Genomic DNA, 21,893 nt, shown 5'->3' on the forward strand with positions numbered 1-21,893 from the left:
ACACGCTCACTCACACGCTCATGCACACGCTCACTCACCTACTCACTCACTCACACACTCACACACCCACTCACTTACCACTCACTCACTCACTCACCCACTCACTCACCACTCACTCACTCACTCACCCACTCACTCACTCACTCACCTACTCACCCACTCACACACTCACACACTCACCCACTCACCTACTCACCCACCCACTCACCCACCCACTCACTCACTCACCCACTCACTCACTCACCCATCCTCTCACCCACTCACCCACCCACTCACTCACTCACACACTCACACGCTCACTCACACGCTCATGCACACGCTCACTCACCCACTCACTCACTCACACACCACTCACTCACTCACCCACTCACCCACTCACTCACCACTCACTCACCCACTCACTCACTCACCTACTCACCCACCCACTCACTCACCCACACACTCACCACTCACTCACCACTCACTCACCACTCACTCACCACTCACCCACTCACCTACTCACTCACCCACTCACACACTCACTCACTCACCCACTCACTCACCCACACACTCACACACTCACCTACTCACCCACTCACTCACACACTCACACACTCACTCACCCACTCACTCACCCACTCACTCACCTACTCACCCACTCACTCACACACTCACACGTGCTCGCCTCTCTCTGTCTGCCTCTGTAGATTTTCCAGGGCAACTCTGACCAGGACACGCCGGTGTTGAACCTCCTCCCGGCTCCGACTCCCGCACGCTTCCTTCGCCTCCTACCCGTCACGTGGCACCCGGGCGGACTGATTTGCCTGCGCATGGAGGTGCTGGCATGCACAGTAGCGGGTACGCGAACTCGACTCAAGCGGAGACTCACACAGGCAGAGAGGGAGAGCCCCATAGACTCACACAGAGTCTCATAGACTCACACAGAGACTCATAGACTCACACAGAGACTCATAGACTCACACAGAGTCTCATAGACTCACACAGAGACTCATAGACTCACACAGAGACTCATAGACTCACACAGAGTCTCATAGACTCACACAGAGACCCATAGACTCACACAGAGACTCACAGACTCACCACACAGAGACTCACAGACTCACTCACACAGAGACCCACAGACTCACTCATACAGAGATTCTCATAGACTCACTCACACAGAGTCTCATAGACTCACTCATACAGAGTCTCACAGACTCACCACACAGAGACTCAGACTCACACAGAGACTCACAGACTCACACAGAGACTCACAGACGCACTCACACAGAGACCCATAGACTCACTCATACAGAGACTCATAGACTCACTCAGACAGAGACCCATAGACTCACTAACACAGAGACCCACAGACTCATCACACAGAGACCCATAGACTCACACAGAGACCCATAGACTCACTCACACAGAGACCCATAGACTCACTCACACAGAGACTCATAGACTCACTCAGACAGAGACCCATAGACTCACTCACACAGAGACCCACAGACTCATCACACAGAGACCCATAGACTCACACAGAGACCCATAGACTCACTCACACAGAGACCCATAGACTCACCACACAGAGACTCATAGACTCACTCACAGAGTCTCATAGACTCACACAGAGACCCATAGACTCACACAGAGACTCACAGACTCACACAGCGTCTCACAGACTCACCACACAGAGACCCATAGACTCACTCACACAGAGACTCATAGACTCACACAGAGACTCACAGACTCACCACACAGAGACCCACAGACTCACCACACAGAGACCCACAGACTCACACAGAGACTCACAGACTCACACAGAGTCTCATAGACTCACACAGAGACCCACAGACTCACTCACACAGAGACCTATAGACTCACACAGAGACTCACACACTCACACAGAGACTCATAGACTCACACAGAGACTCACAGACTCACACAGAGTCTCACAGACTCACCACACAGAGACCCATAGACTCACTCACACAGAGACTCATAGACTCACACAGAGACTCGCAGACTCACCACACAGAGACCCATAGACTCACTCACACAGAGACCTACAGACTCACTCATACAGAGACCCATAGACTCACTCACACAGAGACCCATAGACTCACTCACACAGAGACCCATAGACTCACTCATACAGAGTCTCACAGACTCACCACACAGAGACTCATAGACTCACACAGAGACTCACAGACTCACTCATACAGAGACCCACAGACTCACCACACAGAGACCCACAGACTCACACAGAGACCCACAGACTCACCACACAGAGACCCACAGACTCATCACACAGAGACCCATAGACTCACCACACAGAGACCCATAGACTCATCACACAGAGACTCATAGACTCACCACACAGAAACTCATAGACTCACTCACACAGAGACCCATAGACTCATCACACAGAGTCTCATAGACTCACACAGAGACCCATAGACTCACCACACAGAGACCCATAGACTCACTCACACAGAGACTCATAGACTCACACAGAGACTCACAGACTCACCACACAGAGACCCATAGACTCACTCACACAGAGACTCATAGACTCACACAGAGACCCATAGACTCACTCACACAGAGACCCATAGACTCACTCATACAGAGACCCATAGACTCACTCATACAGAGACCCATAGACTCACTCATACAGAGACCCATAGACTCACTCATACAGAGACCCATAGACTCACTCATACAGGCAGAGAGAGAGAGAGACGTAGACTCACACAGAGACTCATAGACTCACTCACACAGAGACCCATAGACTCATCACACAGAGACCCATAGATTCATAACACAGAGATGTTAGACTATTTGAGGCTGAGTCGACCGTTGTCCCACCGCTCCTCCTGGCAGACCCAGCCGAGGATTCTTCCTCCTCTGCTGCCCGGGGCGATGCCGAGTCACGTGACCTGCGCCTGGACTTCCAGCACCACAACTACGACTCCATGCGTCGGGTGCGTTACAGAGTGGTGGTGGTGGTGGTGGTGCAGAGTGGTTGTGGTACAGAGTGGTGGTGGTGGTGGTGGTGCAGAGTGGTGGTGGTGGTGGTGCAGGGTGGTGGTGGTGGTGGTGGTGCAGGGTGGTGGTGGTGGTGGTGCAGGGTGGTGGTGGTGGTGGTGGTGCAGGGTGGTGGTGGTGGTGGTGGTGCAGGGTGGTGGTGGTGGTGCAGGGTGGTGGTGCTGAGTGGTGGTGGTGGTTCACAGTGGTGGTGGCACAGAGTGGTGGTGGTGGTGTAGGAGTGGTGGTGGTACAGAGTGGTGGTGGTGCTGTTCGCTAACAGCACTTGCCCCTACAGTCTGTTAAAGGCTATACGGGGATCTTTGTCTTTGTGCATGTGTCTTTGTGAGTCTGTGTGTGTGTGTGCATGTGTGTGTGTCGGTCTGTGTGTGTCTTTCTCTGTCTCACTGTGTGTGTCTGTGTGTGTCTGTGCGTGTGTCTGTGTGTTGTTGTGTGAGTGTCTGTGTGTTTGTGTCTCTCTCTCCGTCTCACTGTGTGTGCATCGGTCTGTGTTTTTGTGTGTCTGTGTGTGTGTCTGTGTGTGTATGTGTGTGTTTGTGTGTCTGTGTGTGTGTCTGTGTGTGTCTGTGTGTCTGTGTGTGTGTGTCTGTGTGTCTGTGTGTGTGTGTCTGTCTGTGTGTCTGTGTGTGACTGTGTGTCTGTGTGTCTGTGTGTGTGTGTGTCTGTGTGTCTGTGTGACTTTTTGGGACTGTGTGTGTGTCTGTGTGTGTGACTGTGTGTGTGTGTGTGACTGTGTGTGTCTGTGTGTGTGTTTGTGTGTTTGACTGTGTGTGTGTGACTGTGTGTGTGTGTGTGTCTGTGTGTGTGTGTGTCTGTGTGTGTGTCTGTGTGTGACTGTGTGTGTCTGTGTGTGTGTGTCTGTGTGTGACTGTGTGTGTCTGTGTGTGTGTGACTGTGTGTCTGTGTGTGTGTGTCTGTGTGTCTGTGTGTGTGTGACTGTGTGAGACTGTGTGTGACTGTGTGTCTGTGTGTGTGTCTGTGTGTGACTGTGTGTGTCTGTGTGTGTGTCTGTGTGAGTGTTTCTGTGTGTGTGACTGTGTGTGTGTCTGTGTGTGTGTCTGTGTGTCTGTGTGTCTGTGTCTATGTGTCTGTGTGTCTGTGTGTCTGTGTGTGTGTCTGTGTGTGTGTGTCTGTCTGTGTCTGTGTGTCTGTGTGACTGTGTGTGACTGTGTGTGTCTGTGTGTCTCAGTTGATGCGTGCGGTCCAGGCCGAGTGTCCGGACATTGCCCGAGTCTACAGCATCGGACGCAGCCAGGAGGGCCGGAAACTCTACGCCATGGAGATATCAGACCAACCCGGCCGCCATGAGCCTGGTGCGTGCACCTAGCCTGGCACGAACGAGCCGCGGTCGGTGTGTGTACACCTGTACACACACCTGTACATATACGTACCTGTACACACATACACACACACCTGTACACACACACCTGTAAACACACACCTGTACACACACACACACCTGTACACACACACACACCTGTACACACGCACAAAGATAAAGACATAGATCCCCCATATGGCCTGTAACAGACTGTAGGGGCAAGTGCTGTTAGCGAGCACCTATGAAGGCCGGAACGGTACACGAGGGGGTGGGTGGCCAGCACCACGCCCGACCGCCTTTGTCTCCCTAGTGGCGATGTTTACACACCGCACCAGGTAATCATTTGAGGCTGAGTCGACCTAGGGGAGGCCCGGGACCGGTTCAGATAATCGTCACTGGTGTTGGCCGTGAGCGGGAATCGAACCCGGGTCGCCAGGTTCATAGCTCAGCGTAGCGCTAACCACTACACTACCGCTCCTCGCACACACAAACACCTGTACACACACACTCACCTGTACACACACACACAACAACAACAACCGCCATTCGCCACTAAGTGGCGGTGACGTCACCACGACGCTTGTGCCAGGCCATGTGCACCCTGCGGCCACCTGAAGTGTCGAACGCCCGCTGGCAGGAGGTCACGGGGGAGACCCAGGTGCCACGGGTCGACTGACTGAGATGACTGAGATGACTGGCTGATGCACCACCTGTGCCCCCTACTGTGCCAACCTGCTGTGCTTTAGCCACCCGGCGCTCCGCTCGTTGTTCTGAGCGTCGCTCCTCCGCCCTCCGTTGTTGTTGGAGGGCGACTGCCTCCAACTGCCCAGTAGCGTCCTTCACGAGACTCCTCCACAGAGGCCGATCTTGACACCGCTGGTCCCAGTCATCGGCAAGTCCACTCAGCTCCACGTCCTCCTGTACCACATCACTCCATCTCTTCTCTAGCCCGTGCCGCGCCCGTTTAGCCCCCTCAATCCGGCCGAACAAAAGCTGTTTCGGCATGCGGTGGCTGGGCATGCGGGCTACATGACCCAGCCATCGCAGCCTTGCCCGCACACACACACACACACCTGTACACACACACAAACCTGTAAACACACCTGTACACACACACCTGTACACACACACATACCTGTACACACACCTCTACACACACACACCTGTGCACACACACACCTGTAAACACATCTGTACACACACACACCTGTACACACACCTGTACACAACAACAACAACCGCCATTCGCCACTAAGTGGCGGTGACGTCACCACGACGCTTGTGCCAGGCTATGTGCACCCTGAGGCCACGTGAAGTGTCGAACGCCCGCTGGCAGGAGGTCACGGGGCAGACCCAGGTGCCACGGGTCGACTGACTAAGATGACTGAGATGACTGGCTGATGCACCACCTGTGCCCCCTACTGTGCCAACCTGCTGTGCTTTAGCCACCCGGCGCTCCGCTCGTTGTTCTGAGCGTCGCTCCACCGCCCTCCGTTGTTGTTGGAGGGCGACTACCTCCAACTGCCCAGTAGCGTCCTTCACGAGCCTCCTCCACAGAGGCCGATCTTGACACCGCTGGTACCAGTCCTCGGCAAGTCCACTCAGCTCCACGTCTTCCTGTACCACATCACTCCATCTCTTCTCTAGCCCGTGCCGCGCCCGCTTAGCCCCCTCAATCCGGCCAAACAAAAGCTGTTTCGGCATGCGGTGGCTGGGCATGCGGGCTACATGACCCAGACATCGCAGCCTTGCCTGCCGGAGGAGCTCACCGATGGGACCCTGCCCAGATCTTTCAAGGATTTGTGAGCTCCTCACACAATCCAGTCTGGTTAAACCCAGGATGGATCGTAGGCAGGCCAGCCTAAATGTTTCTAACCGGCGAAGATGTTCCATTAGGGGGGTCCACGTTTCGCAAGCGTAGAGAAGGGAGGGAATGACCGTGGCCGAGAAGACCTGAAGCTTAGTGCGGAGCGACAGACCAGGTAGCTTCCACACAGCGTTACGCAACCCATGAAAAGATATTGCCGCTCGACTGATTTGGAGTGAGACCTCTGCTGTTAAACTGGAGCCAGTCATAAGCACACTGCCCAGGTATGGGAAACTCTCCACTCTCTCCACAACTGCCCCATCACCGATTGGGAGTTGTGGGGGTGGAGTGTCCGATGGTACAAAATACCCAGGCAGGTGCTTAGTTTTGGTGGGGCTGATGGTAAGGCCCCACCTCTTAGTGGCACGCTCCAGTCTCAGCAGCAGCGTCTCCAACTCCTCCTCTGACTGAGCAGCTATTACCAAATTATCAGCATACATAACGTGGTTGAGCAATAGGGAGCCATCCCTTGACCGCACCCGGGCATCGATTAGCCTCCCATTATATCTGTACCATATGGAGATTCCCCCGGTACAGCTATTGAAGGCTTCACGAACTGCGTGGTCAAAATAGATGTTAAATAATGTGGGAGCCAGAGGACATCCCTGTCGCACCCCAAGGTGTACAGGGAATGGCTCTGACTCCCTGCCACGTAGTTTTACCCGGGCCCGCTCACCATCATGAAGGTCCTTAATGATCGTGAGCAGAGGGTCAGGTACTCCAAAAGCACGAAGAACGACCCAGAGCCCAGGCCTACTGATGGTATCATAGGCCTTGACCAGGTCAATAAAGCAGAGATGTAGGTCTTGTTGGAATTCCCTACACCTCTGCTGTAGCAGACGGACAGAAAATATGGCATCTGTGCAGGACCGCCCTTTCCTGAAACTGCATTGGGGCTCCGCAAGCCTCTCCTCAGCGTGCCTGGCAAGGCGATGCTGAATAATCCTTGCCAGGACCTTTCCCGGCACACTGAGGAGTGAGATGCCCCTGTAGTTGTTACAGTCTGTGCGGTCCCCCTTCTTAAAGAGGGGGACCACCAGGACATCCTTCCAATCCTGCGGAACCCGTCCAGCGGCCCAGACCGTTGTTATGATGTCATATAGGGCAGTCTGTGCACAAACGCCACCCTCCCTCAGCATTTTGCTTGGGAGATCATCTCTGCCCGCTGCCTTTCCTGGTCTCAGACTCCGGATCGCCTTCAATACTTCCTCAGCAGATGGCACCTCAGCCAGCCACTCACAGGGGGTGACTTCATCCAATATTTGAGGCACCGCAGCCTCAGCAGGGTCATCCTCACTTTGTGCCACGATGTTTTCCTGGCTGAGGGATTTTCCCTCCCCCAGGACCTCACAGAAATGCTCAGCAAATCTGCGAACCTGTACTTGGGGGTCGGAAATTGGATCACCGTTTTTTCCCCTAATGATGGTAATAGGTGTGGCGCTGCAGGTTACTTTTTTGATGGAGTTAAATAGAGATTTGTGATCACGGGCCACTGAGGCAGACTCCATCTCCTCAGCAACCCGCGACCACCACCCATCCTTGCAGCGCCTCACGGCTCTCCGAACCTCCGAGCGAAGGCTGCGGTAAGCCTCCTCATTCTCTGACGTGGGATTCTGTAGCCGATGACAGTGGGCCTGTCGCTTTTTCTCAACCATCGTGAACAACTCCTCTGTCATCCAGGGTGTCTGGGGGGGGTCTGGACCGCGTACCCAGAGCAGCCATTGCAGCTGCATGAGTCACAGTCCTAAACCTCGCCCATTTACCCTCGACATCAGGAGGAGTCGGGGACGATGCCAATCCCAGCCGCAAGCGATGATGAAATTCTCGCTTGCAACTTTCATCAGATAACTGAGACCAGGCCACTTTAGGTTGGAATGGGGTCCTGGGTGTACACCCACCACCGGAGTGGAAGAATGGCAGGCGCATCTTACAGATGACTAGTCGATGGTCAGAAGGCAGATCAGCTCCACGGTAGGTCCTGGTGTCAAGGACATGGGCTCGCATTCGCTGGTCCGTCACTATGTAGTCCAGCAGATGTTCTTGCTTGGACCCGGCATGCATCCATGATGTTGTGTGGATGCGCCGATGCCGGAACAGCGTGTTGGTAATTACAAGCCCATGGGCTGCACAAAAATCTAGCAGCCTCCTACCGTTGTTATTGAGCTGATCTGGCCCATGCCTTCCAATCACTCCAGACCAAGTGCCAGTATCATGACCAACTCGGGCATTGAAGTCACCCAACATGATGACTCTATCCCGAGGGGCCACTTTAGCCAGCACCTGTGACAGGAGGTCATAGAAGGCATCTGACTCATCGGCTTTGCCTGCATCCCTCCACGGATGTTCATCTTCGGTGGGGGCATAAGTAACCACGACCACCATTCCTCACCTCCGGTTGATGGGAAGGCGAGCCCAAAGTAGCCTGGGGCTTACAGCTTCCGACACCTCACCACCACGCTCCCACACCCCCTTCATTCTTTTGTTCAAAAGAAGACCCACACCCTGTTGTTTGGCAGTCTGCTGCCCCGAGTAGAGGACTGTCCACCCCTCATGGTGGCAGGAGCCAGAGCCGGTCCACCGGACCTCCTGAATGCCGCATAGATCCAGGCGGTACCGGTCCAGCTCCCGACAGAGGAGTGGCAGCCTCTCCTCTGCAGTGAGCGTTCGAACATTCCACGTGGCCACCCGTAGTGGCTTTTCGTTGTTTCTGGAGTAGCCCCGAGGGTAGGTATTCAATCTCCTGGCTCCGCCAATTGGGGTTTGGCCAGGAGACGTCATAGACGCCTGGCCCCCCGGGGTCTCCGGCACAAGCTTAGTTGTTACATATTTCAGTTTGATTCGTGGTTTCGTGGTAATTAATTGAAGGTGGAGGGGTTACCAGCCCCTCGCACCCGTCCAGAGCCCCCGTTTAGCCCCTGTGGTGGACACATATGCCATGAGGGGAGGAGCCAATCAAAATCGGATCTCCCCCCACAGCGCTGTCCACGACAGAGTTGCCCATCCGGCACCGCGAGGAGGTAGGGGGTTGTTTTGCCGGACTGTACACACACACACCTGTACACACACACACTTGTAAACACACCTGTACACACACACCTGTAAACACACCTGTACATACACACCTGTACACACACACATACACCTGTAAACACACACACACACCTGTACACACACACCTTTACACACACACACCTGTACACACACACACCTGTACACAAACCTGTACACACACCTGTACACACACCTGTACACACCTTTACACACACACACACCTGTACACACACACATACACTCACCTGTAAACACACACACACACACACCTGTAAACACACTTGTACACACACACCTGTAAACACACAACAACAACAACAACAACAACCGCCATTCGCCACTAAGTGGCGGTGACGTCACCACGACGCTTGTGCCAGGCTATGTGCACCCTGAGGCCACGTGAAGTGTCGAACGCCCGCTGGCAGGAGGTCACGGGACAGACCCAGGTGCCACGGGTCGACTGACTAAGATGACTGAGATGACTGGCTGATGCACCACCTGTGCCCCCTACTGTGCCAACCTGCTGTGCTTTAGCCACCCGGCGCTCCGCTCGTTGTTCTGAGCGTCGCTCCACCGCCCTCCGTTGTTGTTGGAGGGCGACTACCTCCAACTGCCCAGTAGCGTCCTTCACGAGCCTCCTCCTCAGAGGCCGATCTTGACACCGCTGGTACCAGTCATCGGCAAGTCTACTCAGCTGCACGTCCTCCTGTACCACATCACTCCATCTCTTCTCTAGCCCGTGCCGCGCCCGCCGCTTAGCCCCCTCGATCCGGCCGAACAAAAGCTGTTTCGGCATGCGGTGGCTGGGCATGCGGGCTACATGACCCAGCCATCGCAGCCTTCCCCGCCGGAGGAGCTCACCGATGGGACCTTGCCCAGATCTTTCAAGGATTTGTGAGCTCCTCACACAATCCAGTCTGGTTAAACCCAGGATGGATCGTAGGCAGGCCAGCCTAAATGTTTCTAACCGGCGAAGATGTTCCATTAGGGGGGTCCACGTTTCGCAAGCGTAGAGAAGGGAGGGAATGACCGTGGCCGAGAAGACCTGAAGCTTAGTGCGGAGCGACAGACCAGGTAGCTTCCACACAGCGTTACGCAACCGATGAAAAGATATTGCCGCTCGACTGACTCGGAGTGAGACCTCTGCTGTTAAACTGGAGCCAGTCATAAGCACACTACCCAGGTATGGGAAACTCTCCACTCTCTCCACAACTGCCCCATCACCGATTGGGAGTTGTGGGGGTGGAGTGTCCGATGGTACAAAATACCCAGGCAGGTGCTTAGTTTTGGTGGGGCTGATGGTAAGGCCCCACCTCTTAGTGGCACGCTCCAGTCTCAGCAGCAGCGTCTCCAACTCCTCCTCTGACTGAGCAGCTATTACCAAATCATCAGCATACATAACGTGGTTGACCAATAGGGAGCCATCCCTTGACCGCACCCGGGCATCGATCAGCCTCCCATTATATCTGTACCATATGGAGATTCCCCCGGTACAGCTATTGAAGGCTTCACGAACTACGTGGTCAAAATAGATGTTAAATAATGTGGGAGCCAGAGGACATCCCTGTCGCACCCCAAGGTGTACAGGGAATGGCTCTGACTCCCGGCCACGTAGTTTTACCCGGGCCCACTCACCATCATGAAGGTCCTTAATGATCGTGAGCAGAGGGTCAGGGACTCCAAAAGCACGAAGAACAACCCAGAGCCCAGACCTACTGATGGTATCATAGGCCTTGACCAGGTCAATAAAGCAGAGCTGTAGGTCTTGTTGGAATTCCCTACACCTCTGCTGTAGCAGACGGACAGAAAATATGGCATCTGTGCAGGACCGCCCTTTCCTGAAACCGCATTGGGGCTCCGCAAGCCTCTCCTCAGCGTGCCTGGCAAGGCGATGTTGAATAATCCTTGCCAGGACCTTTCCCGGCACACTGAGGAGTGAGATGCCCCTGTAGTTGTTACAGTCTGTGCGGTCCCCCTTCTTAAAGAGGGGGACCACCAGGACATCCTTCCAATCCTGCGGAACCCGTCCAGCGGCCCAGACCGTTGTTATGATGTCATATAGGGCAGTCTGTGCACAAACGCCACCCTCCCTCAGCATTTCGCTTGGGAGATCATCTCTGCCCGCTGCCTTTCCTGGTCTCAGACTCCGGATCGCCTTCAGTACTTCCTCAACAGATGGCACCTCAGCCAGCCACTCACAGGGGGTGACTTCTTCCAATATTTGGGGCACCACAGCCTCAGCAGGGTCATCCTCACTTTGTGCCACGATGTTTTCCTAGCTGAGGGATTTTCCCTCCCCCAGGACCACACAGAAATGCTCAGCAAATCTGCAAACCTGTTCCTGGGGGTCGTAGATTGGATCACCGTTTTTTCCCCTAACACACACACACCTGTACACACACACACACACCTGTAAACACACCTGTAAACACACACACCTGTACACACACACACACCTGTAAACACACACACACCTGTACACACACACACACCTGTAAACACACCTGTAAACACACACACACACCTGTACACACACACACCTGTAAATACACACACACATCTGTACACACACACACCTGTAAACACACCTGTAAACACACCCACCTGTACACACACACACCTGTAAATACACACACACCTGTACACACACACACACACCTGTAAACACACCTGTAAACACACACACCTGTACACACACAGTTGTACACACACACCTGTAAACACACACACCTGTAAACACACCTGTAAACACACCTGTAAACACACCTGTAAACACACCTGTAAACACACACCTGTAAACACACACACACACACACCTGTAAACACACCTGTAAACACACCTGTAAACACACCTGTACACACACACCTGTAAACACACACACACACACCTGTAAACACACACACCTGTAAACACACCTGTAAACACACCTGTAAACACACCTGTAAACACACACCTGTAAACACACACACACACACACCTGTAAACACACCTGTAAACACACCTGTAAACACACCTGTACACACACACCTGTAAACACACACACACACACCTGTAAACACACACACCTGTAAACACACCTGTAAACACACCTGTAAACACACACCTGTAAACACACACACACACACACCTGTAAACACACACACACACACACCTGTAAACACACACCTGTACACACACACACGCCCCCCCCGCAGGTGAGCCGGAGTTCCGCTACGTGGCCGGCATGCACGGCAACGAGGTGCTGGGCCGCGAGTTGCTGCTGCTGCTCATGCAGTACCTGTGCCGGGCCTACCTGGCGGGCGACGAGCGCGTGCGCTCGCTCGTGGACGGCACTCGCATTCACCTGCTCCCCTCCATGAACCCCGACGGCTACGAAGTCGCCGCCGTCAAGGTGGGAAGGAAGGCGGCTGCCCTCGCCCCCGTGTGCAGGAGGTGGCGTGGGTGAGACGTTGACCCCAAGACTCAGGTGTTGACTACCTCGCCTGGTGTGCAGGAGGTGGCGTGGGTGAGACGTTGACCCCAAGACTCAGGTGTTGGCTACCTCGCCTGGTGTGCAGGAGATGGCGTGGGTGAGATGTTGACCCCAAGACTCAGGTGTTGGCTACCTCGCCTGGTGTGCAGGAGGTGGCGTGGGTGAGACGTTGACCCCAAGACTCAGGTGTTGACTACCTCGCCCGGTGATAAGGAGATGTCGTGGGTGAGACATTGACCCCAAGACTAAGGTGTTGGCTACCTCGCCCGGTGATAAGGAGATGTCGTGGGTGAGATGTTGATTACCTCGCCTGGTGTGCAGGAGGTGCAGTGGGTGAGACGTTGACCCCAAGACTCAGGTGTTGACTACCTCGCCCGGTGATAAGGAGATGTCGTGGGTGAGATGTTGACTACCTCGCCTGGTGTGCAGGAGGTCGTGGGTTCCATCCTGACCCCAAGACTCAGGTGTTGACTACCTCGCCTGGTGTGCAGGAGGTCGTGGGTGAGATCCTGACCCCTGGCGATGTCTGAGTGAGTGGGTGAGATGTTGACTACCTCGCCCGGTGTGCAGGAGGTCGTGGGTGAGATGTTGACTACCTCGCCCGGTGTGCAGGAGAGGTCGTGGGTGAGATGTTGAATACCTCGCCTGGTGTGCAGGAGGTGCCGTGGGTGAGACGTTGACCCCAAGACTCAGGTGTTGGCTACCTCGCCCGGTGATAAGGAGATGTCGTGGGTGAGATGTTGACCCCAAGACTCAGGTGTTGGCTACCTCGCCCGGTGATAAGGAGATGTCGTGGGTGAGATGTTGACCCCAAGACTCAGGTGTTGGCTACCTCGCCTGGTGTGCAGGAGATGGCGTGGGTGAGATGTTGACCCCAAGACTCAGGTGTTGGCTACCTCGCCTGGTGTGCAGGAGGTGCCGTGGGTGAGACGTTGACCCCAAGACTCAGGTGTTGGCTACCTCGCCCGGTGATAAGGAGATGTCGTGGGTGAGACGTTGACCCCAAGACTCAGGTGTTGGCTACCTCGCCCGGTGATAAGGAGATGTCGTGGGTGAGATGTTGAATACCTCGCCTGGTGTGCAGGAGGTGCCGTGGGTGAGACATTGACCCCAAGACTAAGGTGTTGACTACCTCGCCCGGTGATAAGGAGATGTCGTGGGTGAGATGTTGACTACCTCGCCTGGTGTGCAGGAGGTCGTGGGTGAGATGTTGACTACCTCGCCTGGTGTGCAGGAGGTCGTGGGTGAGACGTTGACCCCAAGACTCAGATGTTGACTACCTCGCCCGGTGTGCAGGAGATGTCGTGGGTTATATCCTGACCCCTGACGATGTCTGAGTGAGTGGGTGAGATGTTGACTACCTCGCCTAGTCCACACGAGGTCGTGGGTTCCACCCCTCAACCTGACGATGACTGAGTGAGTGAGTGAGATGTTGACCCTGACGATGACTGAGTGAGTGAGATGTTGACCCTGACGATGACTGAGTGAGTGAGATGTTGACCCTGACGATGACTGAGTGAGTGAGTGAGATGTTGACCCTGACGATGACTGAGTGAGTGAGTGAGATGTTGACCCTGACGATGACTGAGTGAGTGAGATGTTGACCCTGACGATGACTGAGTGAGTGAGTTGTTGACCCTGACGATGACTGAGTGAGTGAGTGAGTTGTTGACCCTGACGATGACTGAGTGAGTGAGTTGTTGACCCTGACGATGACTGAGTGAGTGAGTGAGATGTTGACCCTGACGATGACTGAGTGAGTGAGATGTTGACCCTGACGATGACTGAGTGAGTGAGTGAGATGTTGACCCTGACGATGACTGACTGAGTGAGTGAGATGTTGACCCTGACGATGACTGAGTGAGTGAGTGAGATGTTGACCCTGACGATGACTGAGTGAGTGAGTGAGATGTTGACCCTGACGATGACTGAGTGAGTGAGATGTTGACCCTGACGATGACTGAGTGAGTGAGTGAGTTGTTGACCCTGACGATGACTGAGTGAGTGAGTGAGATGTTGACCCTGACGATGACTGAGTGAGTGAGTGAGATGTTGACCCTGACGATGACTGAGTGAGTGAGATGTTGACCCTGACGATGACTGAGTGAGTGAGTGAGATGTTGACCCTGACGATGACTGAGTGAGTGAGTGAGATGTTGACCCTGACGATGACTGAGTGAGTGAGATGTTGACCCTGACGATGACTGAGTGAGTGAGTGAGATGTTGACCCTGACGATGACTGAGTGAGTGAGATGTTGACCCTGACGATGACTGAGTGAGTGAGTTGTTGACCCTGACGATGACTGAGTGAGTGAGTGAGTTGTTGACCCTGACGATGACTGAGTGAGTGAGTTGTTGACCCTGACGATGACTGAGTGAGTGAGTGAGATGTTGACCCTGACGATGACTGAGTGAGTGAGATGTTGACCCTGACGATGACTGAGTGAGTGAGTGAGTTGTCGACCCTGACGATGACTGAGTGAGTGAGTGAGTTGTTGACACTGACGATGACTGAGTGAGTGAGTGAGTTGTTGACCCTGACGATGACTGAGTGAGTGAGTGAGTTGTTGACCCTGACGATGACTGAGTGAGTGAGATGTTGACCCTGACGATGACTGAGTGAGTGAATTGTTGACCCTGACGATGTCTGAGTGAGTGAGTGAGATGTTGACCCTGACGATGTCTGAGTGAGTGAGTGAGTTGTTGACCCTGACGATGTCTGAGTGAGTGAGATGTTGACCCTGACGATGACTGAGTGAGTGAGATGTTGACCCTGACGATGGCTGAGTGAGTGAGTGAGTTGTTGACCCTGACGATGACTGAGTGAGTGAGATGTTGACCCTGACGATGACTGAGTGAGTGAGTTGTTGACCCTGACGATGTCTGAGTGAGTGAGTGAGTTGTTGACACTGACGATGACTGAGTGAGTGAGTGAGATGTTGACCCTGACGATGACTGAGTGAGTGAGATGTTGACCCTGACGATGACTGAGTGAGTGAGTGAGATGTTGACCCTGACGATGACTGAGTGAGTGAGTGAGTTGTTGACACTGACGATGACTGAGTGAGTGAGTGAGATGTTGACCCTGACGATGACTGAGTGAGTGAGATGTTGACCCTGACGATGTCTGAGTGAGTGAGTGAGATGTTGACCCTGACGATGTCTGAGTGAGTGAGTGAGATGTTGACCTTGACGATGTCTGAGTGAGTGAGTTGTTGACCTTGACGATGACTGAGTGAGTGAGTGAGATGTTGACCCTGACGATGACTGACTGAGTGAGTGAGATGTTGACCCTGACGATGACTGAGTGAGTGAGATGTTGACCTTGACGATGACTGAGTGAGTGAGATGTTGACCCTGACGATGACTGAGTGAGTGAGTGAGATGTTGACCCTGACGATGTCTGAGTGAGTGAGATGTTGACCATGACGATGACTGAGTGAGTGAGTTGTTGACCCTGACGATGACTGAGTGAGTGGGTGAGTTGTTGACCCTGACGATGACTGAGTGAGTGAGATGTTGACCCTGACGATGACTGAGTGAGTGAGATGTTGACCCTGACGATGACTGAGTGAGTGAGTGAGATGTTGACCCTGACGATGACTGAGTGAGTGAGTTGTTGACCCTGACGATGACTGAGTGAGTGAGTTGTTGACCCTGACGATGACTGAGTGAGTGAGATGTTGACCCTGACGATGAGTGAGTGAGTGAGTTGTTGACCCTGACGATGACTGAGTGAGTGAGATGTTGACCCTGACGATGACTGAGTGAGTGAGTTGTTGACCCTGACGATGACTGAGTGAGTGAGTTGTTGACCCTGACGATGTCTGAGTGAGTGAGTGAGTTGTTGACCCTGACGATGACTGAGTGAGTGAGATGTTGACCCTGACGATGACTGAGTGAGTGAGTTGTTGACCCTGACGATGACTGAGTGAGTGAGTGAGATGTTGACCCTGACGATGACTGAGTGAGTGAGTTGTTGACCCTGACGATGACTGAGTGAGTGAGTGAGTTGTTGACCCTGACGATGACTGAGTGAGTGAGTTGTTGACCCTGACGATGACTGAGTGAGTGAGTTGTTGACCCTGACGATGTCTGAGTGAGTGAGTGAGATGTTGACCCTGACGATGACTGAGTGAGTGAGATGTTGACCCTGACGATGAGTGAGTGAGTGAGTGGTTGACCTTGACGATGACTGAGTGAGTGAGTTGTTGACCCTGACGATGACTGAGTGAGTGAGTGAGATGTTGACCCTGACGATGACTGAGTGAGTGAGTGAGATGTTGACCCTGACGATGACTGAGTGAGTGAGTGAGATGTTGACCCTGACGATGTCTGAGTGAGTGAGTGAGTTGTTGACCCTGACGATGACTGAGTGAGTGAGATGTTGACCCTGACGATGTCTGAGTGAGTGAGTGAGATGTTGACCTTGACGATGACTGAGTGAGTGAGTGAGTTGTTGACCCTGACGATGACTGAGTGAGTGAGTGAGATGTTGACCCTGACGATGTCTGAGTGAGTGAGATGTTGACCCTGACGATGACTGAGTGAGTGAGTGAGTTGTTGACACTGACGATGACTGAGTGAGTGAGTGAGATGTTGACCCTGACGATGACTGAGTGAGTGAGATGTTGACCCTGACGATGTCTGAGTGAGTGAGTTGTTGACCCTGACGATGACTGAGTGAGTGAGTTGTTGACCCTGACGATGTCTGAGTGAGTGAGTTGTTGACCCTGACGATGACTGAGTGAGTGAGTTGTTGACCCTGACGATGTCTGAGTGAGTGAGTTGTTGACCCTGACGATGACTGAGTGAGTGAGTGAGATGTTGACCCTGACGATGACTGAGTGAGTGAGATGTTGACCCTGACGATGACTGAGTGACGTTGATGATGATGACGATGATGATGACGATCATGATGACGATGATGATGACTATAATGATGACGATGTTGACGATGATGATGACGATGTCGATGATGACGATGATGATGACAATGTTGATGACGATGATGATGACGATGTAGATGTTGATGATGACAATGATGATGACAATGATGATGAAGCTTTAAATCGAAAATGATGATGATGACGATGATGACGATGTTGATGATTATGTTGATGACGATGTTGATGATAATGTTGATGATGATGTTCATGATAATGTTGAAGATGATGTTGATGATGTTGACGATGATTACGACGATGATGATGTTGAAGATGACGATGTTGATGATGATGTTGATGATGATGACAAAGATGATGATTACGATGATGACGATGTTGATGATGTTGACGATGTTGACGATGATGATGACGGTGATGATGTTGATGATGTTGATGTTGTTAAGCCGCCACTTGTTAGTGATGTCCACGTGGTCGCTTCTGACCAGGATCTACACAGCAGCCCAGAGGGGCCTAACAGCTGGTGACATCATCACTGCAGCTTAGAGCTTTAGTATGGGTCTCTATGAGTCTCTATGAGTCTCTATGTGTCTCTATGAGTGTGTGTCTCAATGAGTCTCTATGAGTCTCTATGTGTCTCTATGAGTCTCTATGTGTCTCTTTGAGTGTGGGTCTCTATGAGTATGAGTCTCTATGTATCTCTATGAGTGTGTGTCTCTATGAGTGTGGGTCTCTATGAGTATGGGTCTCTATGTGTATGGGTCTCTATGAGTGTGGGTCTCTATGAGTCTCTATGGGTCTCTATGTGTCTCTATGAGTGTGGGTCTCTATGAGTATGGGTCTCTATGGGTCTCTATGAGTATGGGTCTCTATGAGTATGGATCTCTATAAGTATGTGTCTCTATGAGTATGGGTCTCTGTGGGTCTCTGTAAGTATGGGTCTCTATGAGTATGGGTCTCTATGAGTATGGGTCTCTATGAGTGTGGGTCTCTATGAGCATGGGTCTCTATGAGTATGGGTCTCTATGAGTGTGGGTCTCTATGAGTATGGGTCTCTATGAGTGTGGGTCTCTATGAGTATGGGTCTCTATGGTTCTCTATCAGTATGGGTCCCTATGAGTGTGGGTCTCTATGAGTATGGGTCTCTATGAGTATGGGTCTCTATGTGTCTCTATGAGTATGTGTCTCTATGAGTATGGGTCTTTATGAGTATGAGTGTCTATGAGTATGGGTCTCTATGAGTATGGGTCTCTATGGGTCTCTATGAGTATGGGTCTCTATGAGTATGGGTCTCTATGAGTATGAGTGTCTATGAGTATGTGTCTCTATGAGTATGGGTCTCTTTGAGGTTCTATGAGTATGGGTCTTTATGAGTATGGGTCTTTATGGGTCTCTGTGAGTATGGGTCTCTGTGAGTATGGGTCTCTATGAGTATGAGTGTCTATGAGTATGGGTCTCTATGAGTATGTGTCTCTATGGGTCTCTATGAGTATGGGTCTCTATGAGTATGGGTCTCTATGAGTATGGGTCTTTATGAGTATGAGTGTCTATGAGTATGGGTCTCTATGAGTATGTGTCTCTATGGGTCTCTATGAGTATGGGTCTCTATGAGTATGGGTCTCTATGAGTATGAGTGTCTATGAGTATGTGTCTCTATGAGTATGGGTCTCTTTGAGGTTCTATGAGTATGGGTCTTTATGAGTATGGGTCTCTATGGGTCTCTGTGAGTATGGGTCTCTGTGAGTATGGGTCTCTATGAGTATGAGTGTCTATGAGTATGGGTCTCTATGAGTATGTGTCTCTATGGGTCTCTATGAGTATGGGTCTCTATGAGTATGGGTCTCTATGAGTATGAGTGTCTATGAGTATGTGTCTCTATGAGTATGGGTCTCTTTGAGGTTCTATGAGTATGGGTCTTTATGAGTATGGGTCTCTATGGGTCTCTGTGAGTATGGGTCTCTGTGAGTATGGGTCTCTATGAGTATGGGTCTCTATGAGTATGGGTCTCTATGGGTCTCTGTGAGTATGGGTCTCTATGAGTATGGGTCTCTATGGTTGTTGTCTAGTGCTTGTTGTAATGGTTGTTGTTGTAGTGGTTGTTGTTGTTGTTGTTGTAGTGGTTGTTGTTGTAGTGGTTGTTGTTGTAGTGGTTGTTGTTGTAGTGGTTGTTGTTGTAGTGGTTGTTGTTGTAGTGGTTCTTGTAGTGGTTGTTGTAGTGGTTGTTGTAGTGGTTGTTGTTGTAGTGGTTGTTGTAGTGGTTGTTGTTGTAGTGGTTGTAGTGGTTGTTGTTGTAGTGGTTGTTGTTGTAGTGGTTGTTGTAGTGGTTGTTGTAGTGGTTGTTGTTGTAGTGGTTGTTGTTGTAGTGGTTGTTGTAGTGGTTGTTGTAGTGGTAGTTGTAGTGATTGTTGTTGTAGTGGTTGTTGTTGTAGTGGTTATTGTTGTAGTGGTTGTTGTAGTGGTTGTTGTTGTAGTGGTTGTTGTTGTAGTGGTTGTTGTTGTAGTGGTTGTTGTTGTAGTGGTTGTTGTAGTGGTTGTTGTAGTGGTTGTTGTAGTGGTTGTTGTAGTTGTTGTTGTAGTGGTTGTGGTTGTTGTAGTGGTTGTTGTAGTGGTTGTTGTAGTTGTTGTTGTAGTGGTTGTGGTTGTTGTAGTGGTTGTAGTTGTTGTAATGGTTGTTGTTGTTGTAGTTGTTGTTGTTGTTGTAGTGGTTGTTGCAGTATTTGTTGTAGTGGTTGTTGTAGTTGTTGTTGTAGTGGTTGTGGTTGTTGTAGTGGTTGTTGTAGTGGTTGTAGTTGTTGTAGTGGTTGTTGTAATGGTTGTTGTTGTAGTTGTTGTAGTTGTTGTTGTTGTAGTGGTTGTTGCAGTATTTGTTGTAGTGGTTGTTGTAGTGGTTGTTGTAATGGTTGTTGTAGTGGTTGTTGTAATGGTTGTTATTGTTGTTGTAGTGGTTGTTGCAGTATTTGTTGTTGTAGTGGTTGTTGTAATGGTTGTTGTAATGGTTGTTGTAGTTGTAGTGGTTGTTGTTGTTGTAGTATTTGTTGTAGTGGTTGTTGTAGTGGTTGTTGTTGTAGTTGTCGTTGTTGTAGTGGTTGTTGTAGTGGTTGTTGTTTAGTGGTTGTTGTAGTGGTTGTTGTTGTAATGGTTGTTGTTGTGGTTGTTGTTGTTGTAGTATTTGTTGTAGTGGTTGTTGTAGTTGTTGTAGTGGTTGTTGTAGTTGTTGTAGTGGTTGTTGTAATGGTAGTTGTTGTTGTAGTTGTTGTTGTAGTATTTGTTGTAGTGGTTGTTGTTGTTGTTGTTGTTGTTGTCGTTGTTGTTGTTGTAGTGGTTGTTGTTTAGTGGTTGTTGTAGTGGTTGTTGTTGTAATGGTTGTTGTAGTGGTTGTTGTTGTAATGGTTGTTGTTGTTGTTGTTGTTTTAGTGCTTGTTGTAATGGTTGTTGTAATGGATGTGGTTGTTGTAGTGGTTGTTGTAGTTGTTGTAGTGGTTGTTGTAGTGGTTGTTGTAGTGGTTGTTGTTGTAATGGTTGTTGTAGTGGTTGTTGTTGTAGTATTTGTTGTAATGGTTGTTGTAGTTGTTGTTGTTGTCGTTGTCGTAGTGGTTGTTGTAGTGGTTGTTGTTGTAATGGTTGTTGTAGTTGTTGTTGTTGTAATGGTTGTTGTAGTGGTTGTTGTAATGGTTGTTGTAATGGTTGTTGTAGTGGTTGTTGTAGTTGTTGTTGTTGTCGTTGTTGTCGCGTCCGAGAGGGCTCCGAGCTCGCTGGCTGGGCCGAGGGCCGCTGGACCCGTGACGGCATCGACCTGAACCACAACTTCGCCGACCTCAACTCCGTGCTGTGGGATGCCGAGGATCGCGACGTCATCCCTCGCGAGTTCCCCAACCACTACATCACGGTCCCCGAGTGGTACTCGGGGCCCAACTCCACGGTCAGCACACGCGTGTCACACACACACACGTGTCGCACACACGTGTCACACACACGCGTGTGTGTGTGTGTCACACACACACACGCGTGTGTGGTTGTGATGGACACAACCACAACTCCAGCGCTGTCCTACCAGACAGTCTCGCCCCCTTCACCTGATGAAGGCCGCTTGTGTTGTGGCCGAAACGTCGTGAGAATATTATTGTGTTATTTTATTTTATCAATTTATTATTTTATTCTCATTCTACGTGACTTTACCGAAAGAACCAAAGAAGATGAATCATTGCAGTCACGAAAGCTTTAAATCGAAAAATAAAATTATTAT

The 21,893-nt window shown here is 51.4% G+C and overlaps 1 protein-coding gene across 1 annotated transcript in view; it reads left to right on the forward strand.

The window, feature by feature from the left end:
* Window positions 1-21,893, forward strand: part of LOC116937186 (putative carboxypeptidase X1) — a 59,707-nt gene that overhangs the window by 34,429 nt on the left and 3,385 nt on the right. The window contains exons 6-10 of the mRNA XM_076058376.1: window positions 687-837; window positions 2,869-2,969; window positions 4,223-4,346; window positions 12,468-12,664; window positions 21,390-21,569. Coding sequence (XP_075914491.1) covers window positions 687-837; window positions 2,869-2,969; window positions 4,223-4,346; window positions 12,468-12,664; window positions 21,390-21,569 — 753 coding nt within the window. The remainder of the gene's footprint in view (window positions 1-686; window positions 838-2,868; window positions 2,970-4,222; window positions 4,347-12,467; window positions 12,665-21,389; window positions 21,570-21,893) is intronic.

This window comes from Petromyzon marinus, assembly GCF_048934315.1.
Source record: "Petromyzon marinus isolate PM22_M1 ecotype Great Lakes invasive population chromosome 70 unlocalized genomic scaffold, UKy_Petmar_22M1.pri1.0 chr70_unloc.4, whole genome shotgun sequence".
Taxonomy (NCBI): Eukaryota; Metazoa; Chordata; class Hyperoartia; order Petromyzontiformes; family Petromyzontidae; genus Petromyzon; species Petromyzon marinus.